Source organism: Cantharellus anzutake (assembly GCF_015039405.1).
Source record: "Cantharellus anzutake strain C23 chromosome Unknown EI90scaffold_112, whole genome shotgun sequence".
Taxonomy (NCBI): domain Eukaryota; kingdom Fungi; phylum Basidiomycota; class Agaricomycetes; order Cantharellales; family Hydnaceae; genus Cantharellus; species Cantharellus anzutake.
This window is the reverse complement of record NW_024067062.1, coordinates 259,565-267,943: the sequence shown is the minus strand read 5'-3', so window position 1 is coordinate 267,943 and position 8,379 is coordinate 259,565. Positions and strand designations below refer to the sequence as shown.

At 51.0% G+C, this 8,379-nt stretch overlaps 3 protein-coding genes across 3 annotated transcripts; all 3 read right to left on the bottom strand.

The window, feature by feature from the left end:
* Positions 1–38: 38 nt before the first annotated feature.
* Positions 39–3,763, bottom strand: EI90DRAFT_3293574 (uncharacterized protein; the record flags this gene model as incomplete). The annotated part of the gene is made up of 10 exons (XM_039067388.1): positions 3,333–3,763; positions 3,238–3,275; positions 2,808–3,177; positions 2,620–2,744; positions 2,383–2,569; positions 2,077–2,333; positions 1,641–2,020; positions 633–1,588; positions 165–576; positions 39–141 (listed from the first exon to the last, which is right to left on the bottom strand). Exons 1-10 carry the CDS (start codon positions 3,622–3,624, stop codon positions 39–41), a joined length of 3,120 nt encoding a protein of 1,039 aa, XP_038909371.1. The 5' UTR covers positions 3,625–3,763.
* A 28-nt stretch (positions 3,764–3,791) lies between these two features.
* EI90DRAFT_3158803 (WD40-repeat-containing domain protein) lies at positions 3,792–6,093 on the bottom strand. Its single transcript, XM_039066196.1, has 5 exons — positions 5,512–6,093; positions 5,168–5,449; positions 5,038–5,103; positions 4,616–4,982; positions 3,792–4,556 (listed from the first exon to the last, which is right to left on the bottom strand). Exons 1-5 carry the CDS (start codon positions 5,889–5,891, stop codon positions 4,089–4,091), a joined length of 1,563 nt encoding a protein of 520 aa, XP_038909370.1. The 5' UTR covers positions 5,892–6,093; the 3' UTR covers positions 3,792–4,088.
* EI90DRAFT_3170803 (uncharacterized protein) lies at positions 5,376–7,959 on the bottom strand. Its single transcript, XM_039066321.1, has 8 exons — positions 7,606–7,959; positions 7,480–7,548; positions 7,235–7,417; positions 7,106–7,174; positions 6,817–7,032; positions 6,564–6,748; positions 6,149–6,513; positions 5,376–6,099 (listed from the first exon to the last, which is right to left on the bottom strand). Exons 1-8 carry the CDS (start codon positions 7,819–7,821, stop codon positions 5,810–5,812), a joined length of 1,593 nt encoding a protein of 530 aa, XP_038909369.1. The 5' UTR covers positions 7,822–7,959; the 3' UTR covers positions 5,376–5,809.
* Positions 7,960–8,379: the final 420 nt, after the last annotated feature.

The following is an 8,379-nucleotide window of genomic DNA, read 5'->3' as shown; positions in this document are numbered from 1 at the left end:
ACGTTTTATACAGATGGCACGACAATCCAACCACAAAGCTACGAAATACGAAACTCGAAGAAGGAAGCAGCATATGGTTCTCCCCATCCTTCAGAACCTTTCTCGTTCCCGATGCCACCGGCGATCTGCCTCTCGCACGTCCTTGTCGGAAAGCTTTCAGGGACCCTTCAGTGTGATCAAGGGCACGCCCCCATGCAGAGAGCCCTGGAATCAGTCCTGATATTCGAATGGGAGATGCAGAAGCAGCTTCATTCAGGGAAAGTTGAGCACTTGGTGCACGATGCTTGTTCGCGGCTTTCCCAGGCGTAGGACGAGGTGGAGGTGATTGGGGAGTGTTGCGCTGTGTCAGTTCAGTCTTGATACCAGTCCCAGACGATGAGGATCCAGGTATGGATGCATTCCCGAGTGAGCTAGTACCATAATAACTGGACGCCAAACTTGACACCTTGTGTGTCAGAGTACGCATTGCAGACTGGCGATCATAGGCACCAAACGAGGTTGTCTCTGGATCTGCACTGTGTGGAGGGGAGGACAGTGCAAGACCGGCAGGTGTGACCAGTCGAGTGACGGATGTGTCTTTGATGAAGTAGAGTGAACGGATGAATCAGAGAGTCCACGAGGTCGGAGGACACGTCTGGGATTCGGATACGCATCTCGGTTGTCATCTCCAACCTCATCGGTCTCCTCTTCAAAATCGGCTGCAGAGTGCTCGAGGATCACACTTCTCTGGCTCATTGAATCGATCACCGCATCCACGTTGCGAGGCACACGTTTTCTGCGCGAGGGACCCTTGGGAGTCGCAAGCGGGCTTCCAAAATCAGCTGTTGACTGAGCGGGACGAATTTTGTTCCCCTTGCTTGATTTACCAGGCAGGACAACCCAAGATTCGCCCGAGTCGGTGAAGCTCTGAGAAGCACCAGCAAAAATCCCAAACAGATCGTCGCGACGAGTCCGAAATCCTGGGGCCGTGGTTATGGTCGGAGTGGAAGGTAAAGTCGATATGCCACCGCCAGCGAGACTTCGTGTCGGAAATTCGGCAGTTGAAGAGACTACGCGATTCGCGCGAGAACTTGAAAACTCAACGTTGACCGTTGCAGGTGAAGAAGACACAGCTGCAGCGAGTTTCGGGGCTGTGCGCGCCGGGACGCGACGTTTCGGTGATCCACTGCTGGATGGAATAGCAACGGCATTTCTTCGGACCTGCGCATTGGGGGTCGATGCTTCTGTAGAGGCAGAGAATAATTTTGAAATTGGCGCAATCCATCCCATAGTGGCGCTCTTTTCTTGTGAGTGGTCCGTCGGAGTACCCAATCCCGCTGCAGCGGATGGATCAAGAATAATCTCATTGACGGTCGACCTCAGCTTCCCAAGCTCCGTAAACACGTCTTTTGAGAATCTTAGCATGTTCTTCAGATCCTTCCTGGTCATATCATGGTGCTCCATTTCCAGCACCCCTTTGAGGTGGCTGCGCAGGTTGCCTGCGTCATTCACGATTGATCTAATCGTTGTTCGGGAAAGATGGCCAACGTCTCCACCGGCGATGTGTTGCCTTTTGAGTCGTGCAGTCAAAGTCTCGACGTCAGCCTGGCTAACGCGACCCAACAGAACGTTCAGTCTATCAATAAGACCAGAAAGGAGACCAGTCAGGGCTGGGGAGTACTGGGGGCGGGGTCGGTTGGATTGAGGGACGAAGTTTCCGAATGGTCCCCTTCATTGGCAGTACTGGCGGAATACGCGCGGGGTGATGGGGTATAAATTGAGTGTACTCATGGTCGGTTTGGACACCTCGCGAGCGGCTGAGTAATCGCAAGGAGCGCTTGCGAGGAATCCCGCAGAAAATGGAGTCCATATCTTCGGCTTGCGACCCAGAAAATCCTTCATCTGTGAGGGACGCTTGGGAGTTGTCAGGGTGATCCGTGGGGTTGGCTCGTGTGTTGCAGAACCCAGCGGATCCGTCAGGAGACGCAGATCGGTGCGGTGTTAGCCTCGGTGAAACCGGTTGCGCACCGTCATCGCGCCCCTAAATCGGCAGCACAATTAGCTCCGTAATATTGGCAATGCTAACAAATTACTGACACATGGTGACCGACTTGAACGTCGAATGCCACGATGTATATGATGTGGCAAGGCAAGATTGCGAGTTCTTGGTGGACTGTTCCCCATGAACCCAAGATGGTACGGAGGGGGTGAAGAGGCAAGGGATGTCGAGCCCCAAGGCTCGCCCGCACGTCGGCTCGACGCTCGAGGTCCGAGCACAGGCGTGAGTCGATGACTGAATTGGCCAAGAGGCGAACTAGGGGAGGGAGAATGAGCTCTGAGCAGAGATTCCACTGAGATGAAGATGAGCCCAATAAATCGTCAGGTGCAACATCCACGTACCTCCACAGCCGGAGGAAGCGGTAGCTCTATATTCCTGCACTTCTTCTGTCAAAGCACGTTGTTCAGTACGCGCTTCTGCGAGAAGGTTTTGCAGCTCGATGTTGTCATGGCTGAGTGACTCGTTGGCTGACACAAGTGATTCAAGAATCTTCGTGAGTTCAACTCTGTCTGATGTATGAGCTTTCTCAAGCTTTAAATCTGGTCAGTGGCATGAAGAGTGCAGCACTTCTGCCCACTTACTGATCGATACATTGCTTCCAATTTTGCGCGTGCCTCGTGTATGAGTTGCTCAGAGATGTCCCGCGGAGGGGACCGTTGCTCACTGAGCTGGTCAAGCAACTTATACACTTCCGTCTGAAGCGAAGCTAACCCAGTCGCATACGTAATTAGGATGCGTGACCTCAACAATGAAAGGGACAATAGCACACCGCACTTGTCTGATAGTGAAGAGACTTTCGCCTCTGACGATTTTGCTCGCCCAATTTCAGCATCCCGCTCTTGCAAAATTTCGTCACGCTGTTCCTCGAGTGCCATCACCTTTTCCTCCCACCCTGCAGATCTAGTTACATGCGCAGACAGGCGCGTGATAACGGCTCGCGCGTCCTGAACCTCCCTTAACAGAGTGCGGTTGGAAGATTCAGCAACTTCGAGGTTGAGAGTTGCTTGTGCGTATCGTGCGTCCGAGGATTCCTTGGCCTTGAGTGTGTTGGCGAGGCGAGAAAGGAGTCGTTCATTAGATCGTTCCAGGTTGTTGCTGCGTTCGTCAGTGTTGTATTGAATCGAGCTATGATCTGCAGCCTATTGTGCAAGGAGGTCAATACGGATTTAAAATAGCGTGTAGGAGTAATGTGTGCGTACATAGGCTTCATGCTTCTCGAGGAGTGCCTGTCCGATCTCTGCAATTGTTCAGCAAAGGAGTCGGTCGTGATGTCACATCGGGAATATTAGCTTACCAGCACACAATACGAGCTTCTCCTCTAATTGGCTGCGATCTTTACGCCATGCTCTGACGGTATCGCAGTTCCTTCCATTCGAACTCTCGGCGTGATTGCATCGACACTCTGGGTCCGTGCGCAGAAGGTCGTCTTCGACGGATGAGTTCGTCGAGGTGAAATGAGCTAGCGCTTCAGTGAGCTCATCAATTGTTGCTGTGGCCCTTTGAAGCTTGGCATTGTTATACAAATCATGAGGAGATATCGCTGCAATGGAGGAACCGCTTGTGGATAGTGAGCGGACGTGACTCATGTGAAATCGCTACCCTGAAACCAAACCACCTGGTTCGTACGACGTACGACTCTACGAGCGGACCTTCTGATGAGCGTCGCGACGAGAAATGCAGACAATGAGAGGTGGCACGCGGGTGGCAAATTAAGGTGACCAGATCACGAGCACCGTGGGAAACAACTGGACGCCAAGTTCATCAATTATGTAATATCAATACAGGGGTAGAATTTTTGATAGATATTTGGGATACGTATGCGTTCAAACGAAGGACCTGCGGCACTGACAGCGTCTCATGTTCCATTGAAGATGCAGTAAGGAGACGCTGAGGTGGGCGAAAGGCTTGGGCTATACCTCGGGGAAATTGAAATCGGAGAAGTCCGCGAAGACTACCTCGCCCCCAGCACCTCCCACACACACAGTGCTCCCATTTTGAACGACTGGGGTTCTACTCCTGAAATGATCTGGGAGCCAACAAAAATGAATCTTTACGTCCCAACCTTTACACACAGACTATTACCCTCCAATATGACCCAGGGAGGCCGAGGGGAAGGGGAGGTGATAAGCATTGGCGGAGTTTGCTTAACATTCGACATCGGTTTCGAAACGTTCAAGTGGAAATTGCTTATAACACGCTTTTGCGCGAGCAGATCCCAAATGCACTGTGCTGAGTGGTGATGGGAGGCGGTAGACAGTAAGTATCGGCTATCAGGAGAGAATGTAACCGATTTCATGCATTCAGTAAGAGCGCTGAGAATGAACAAAACCGTCCCTGTATTCGTGTCCCAAACCCGCACAGATTTATCATCCGAAGCAGAGGCAAGGTAATTCCCGTCCGGCGAAAACGTCACACAATTCACACATGCCTCGTGGTCCTCGAGGGGAGGCGAGACTGTTCCAGAAACAACGTCCCAGATCCGCACTGAGTTGTCCTCTGATGCGGATGCCAGATATTGCTATTAGGGGAGAATGCGACCGAGGTGACCATCTTGGTATGGCCGTCAAGATGATGTACAGTCTTCCCTGTGGCGACATCCCATATCCGCAATGATTTGTCGGCTGAGGCAGAAGCTAGGTAATGGCCATTGGGTGCAAAGGCGACAGATTTCACGGAGTCTGTGTGGCCACTGAGAACAAGTGGGCTCGAAGGTAGTTCACCAGCCTGAGCCACATTCCAAACTCGCACCGACATGTCATTCGACGCAGAGGCTAAATAACAGCCATTGGGAGAGAATGCTACGCATGTCACCGCTTTCCTATGGCCATTGAAAATCGTGGGAGTCATCTCCTTGGCAGTGTCCCAGACTCGCACCGACTTGTCATAGGAAGCAGAGGCTATGTAATGGTCGATGGGTGAAAATGCGATAGATTTCACGTAGGCTCTGTGGCCATCGTGAGAAAGGAAGACATCCCTCCTATTACGTGCCATATCCATACTGATGGAAATGACGACGCAGCGGCCATGTAGCGGCCATCAGACGAAAAAGCGACGGATGTAACCCACTGGGTGTGTTGGATTAGAACAAGGGAGGCTATTTCCCCGAGCGAACCCCAGATGCGTACTGACATGTCTCGCGAAACCGAAGCCAGGTAAAGGTCATCGGGGGAGAATGCGATACATTCTACTCTGGAAATATGTCCAGTGAGTATGTGGAGTATCGTCGCTGTTGCCACCTCCCATATCCGTATTGACTTGTCGACTGACCCAGAGGCGATAAACTGGCCATCGTTAGAGAATGCAATACACAGCACCTTATCTGAATGACCATTGAGGACTACAGAGGCCATCGTAGACAATTCCCATATCCGCACGGAACCATCGAAAGAAGCGGAACCAAGATATTGACCGCTGGGCGAAAATGCAACGGACTCCACGCAATCGGTATGATCGTTGAGAGTGAAAAGAGATACCCGGAAGATACATCCCATATCCGTATTGATTTGTCCCGTGAGGCGGATGCTAGCCACCGGCCATCGGGTGAGAATGCAACAGATGTCACTGTATCGGTATGACCGTTGAGGGTGAGGGCAGCTATTCCCGTTACCATATTCCAAATCCGAACTGACTTGTCGATCGATGCGGAGGCAATATAGCTGCCGTCGAAAGAAAACACAACAGACGTCACTAGCGAGGTATGACCATCGAGAAGACGGGAAGTCATCCCAGTCGCCATATCCCATATCCGCACCAATTTGTTATCGGAGGTGGCTAAATAGCGGTTATCGGGTGAGAATGCGATGGAGATCCTCCATGATATAGGTTGCTCCAGCGTTGTGATAAGGGGGGCCATTCCGCGTCGGGTCGGGTGAAGCCCGGGGCAATCAATGCAAGGAGGCCCTTAGAAAACATTTGAGGGAAATACGATCGCAAGGCACTGCGCCAAGGTACGAAGGGGTGCAAACCGCCGAGGATTGAGAGAGAACATGCTCTAATTGCAGCTCGAGATTGGAGGATCATCCGATGAAGTTCGCATAGGAGCGTTCCAAAAGTACGGTCCCCTTTTAATCGAAGGTAAACACACCGAGCTGCAGATGCGAAGTTGTGAACCCACTGTATAATTTTTCATCTCATATAATCCTACGAGGGCTTCTTCGAGCTTTCCCATGATAGACATAGCACAAATCCAGTGGAGCAATAAAGGAACAACCATCTTGAAGGCGTCCAAGGCGTTTATATCTCCAGCAGAACACCTGAAGATAATCCTATACCATTCACAACATTCGGTTTGAACCGGAACGGGGATCGCTTTTCGGAACTCTGCGTCGAGCCCCGCGATGTCGCGATTCCTTTGATATCTCCACAAGTAAGGCAGATCATCCAGCCTCTGGAGAAGCGAAAGCATATGCAGCATAACGATGACACGTGGTAGCGAATTGATCAAGGACACTGAAGTCAAAGAACCAGGCTCAAGTCTGCATATTTTAGATGATTGTGCCTAAATTCGAAAGCAGGAAATACTAACTCGAGCCATTGGATAAGTTTGGCGACGCTGGGTCGTAGCTCACGACGGGATTCAAAGCATGCAGCGATACAGTTCGCAAAGAATTCGGTGTTGTTTGATACATCATAGGGAGGGCCTTGGCAGATGGCAGAGGAAAGCTGGAGTTGATGCGATACCCAGGCATACGGGACTTGACTGGTAAGGATCTGAGTCGCATGTCACGTCAGCCTATATTAGTGCTGCTCAATTCCTTTCGGCCCGGCGTGAATCTCACCTGTGCGGCTGTACAGCCAAACGCCCAGACATCGCTATTTTCGTCCCTCCCAGTCACGGTTCCGTCCATTAACTCAGGAGACGTATAACGGATGGTTCCCATCGTGCTGGGTGCTTTCGCACGTGTGGTGAAATCGTCGACGACGGACGAGAGTCTAAAGTCGCATAGTTTGGGCTTGGGGCCTGTTTGTGTGCTGCTCGATACCACTACGTTTTCCTGTCAGGATTACCCAGCAATTTCGTATCGATCAGACATTGTGGCTCCGAAAGTACAGGACGAGAGAACGAACTGGCTTGATGTCACCGTGAACCACACCACACGAGTGAAGATGTGCCAATCCTCGACACACACCCCTGACCTAAATGACAAACCGATCAATAATTTCGCTCGACACCTCAAGTTGCACGTTTAACTCAACAATACCAAGACGGTCTGCATCAGGGTTTTGGCGCAGGAACTCGGTGACGTTGCCGCCATCAGCCCACTGTGAGACCAAGCTCACACGCAGGCTGCCATCCACAGGCTGTAACGTCCAGCCCAGAAATGCAATCACATTGTCATCGCCCATCTTGTGCCACACCTTTATTTCTCGCTTGAGTCGCTTTGGGTATCACTGAATTTCAGACCCGGGCAATGCGATCGTGAAGGAAAGGCGATACGGACTCGAAAAAACTTCTTCAGCCGATCTGCGTCGGCGACAGATACCTCTCTGAGAACTTTGACGCACACGTTCTAGGGAATAGAGTATGAGGTCGTCTCGAAGTTCATTTTGGATAGAATCGAACTTACCGAGCCTTCATATTCACCCTTATACACATCGCCAAATCTACCCCATCCCGTTCTGCGACTGAGATCTATAGTGATCTGGCCAGTAAGGTTGCATGGATCAGCCTCTGCCAGCTCATCTAGGGGGAGTGATGTGTAGATATCACCACTCTGGGGATATTTGGCGCCGACATTGTGGATGAGATAAAGTGTTGGTGTGCTAGTCCAATAAGCGCCCATACCAACTACCGTGTGATCTCGTCCCTCTAGTGGCCGGCGACCTGCCTAGTCACCTACCGTTATAGGGGTGTATTCAATCGTCCGATTCTCGAAACAATTTCAGCTGCCAGCAGATATTGTCCGCTTGGATATTTTCAGCTCTGGTTAGCCAGGAAGACAATGAGTTCATTCACGTTTATTTGGGAGCAGAATGGCTCCACACCAGAACGCAGAACAGCCCATCGAGGCACTCAGTGCTTCCACAGAAACCCTGTGGGATGACATTTGATATCACTTCATGGCGTTCTCCCGATGCAACCGACCGTTTCCCTGCGAAGCGATGCCCTCTTTCACTCTAATGCAGAAACACCGCTTAGCGCGCATCCTTTGTGTGAGCGAGCACAAAGAGCCGCATGCAATCTATCTCATTCTGTATAACTGTTTCTTCCTCATGCGTGGGTCGACAGATTAGAAGAACTTTCCAAAAGTTCTGCTGTTGTGCTTGAACGAAAGTGAAATAGGAGAGGTTTCCCCCGTTTTGTGATGGTAACTAATTTCTTTATTTAATAAGCAGAAATT

What these genes read in the sequence shown, in the direction of transcription:
- EI90DRAFT_3158803 (XM_039066196.1), bottom strand. Translation starts at nt 5,891, where the DNA reads ATGGCCCCCCTTATCACAACGCTGGAGCAACCTATATCATGGAGGATC. An exon ending in GCTTCGGTTTCGCGAGACAT is followed by an intron (nt 5,104 to 5,167) that starts GTCAGTACGCAT and finishes CAACACACCCAG; the next exon opens with TGGGTTACATCCGTCGCTTT. An exon ending in CTGCGTCGTCATTTCCATCA is followed by an intron (nt 4,983 to 5,037) that starts GTATGGATATGG and finishes CGATGGCCACAG; the next exon opens with AGCCTACGTGAAATCTATCG.
- EI90DRAFT_3170803 (XM_039066321.1), bottom strand. Translation starts at nt 7,821, where the DNA reads ATGGGCGCTTATTGGACTAGCACACCAACACTTTATCTCATCCACAAT. An exon ending in TTCACGGTGACATCAAGCCA is followed by an intron (nt 7,033 to 7,105) that starts GTTCGTTCTCTC and finishes TAATCCTGACAG; the next exon opens with GAAAACGTAGTGGTATCGAG. An exon ending in GATGAAAAATTATACAGTGG is followed by an intron (nt 6,100 to 6,148) that starts GTTCACAACTTC and finishes TTCGATTAAAAG; the next exon opens with GGGACCGTACTTTTGGAACG.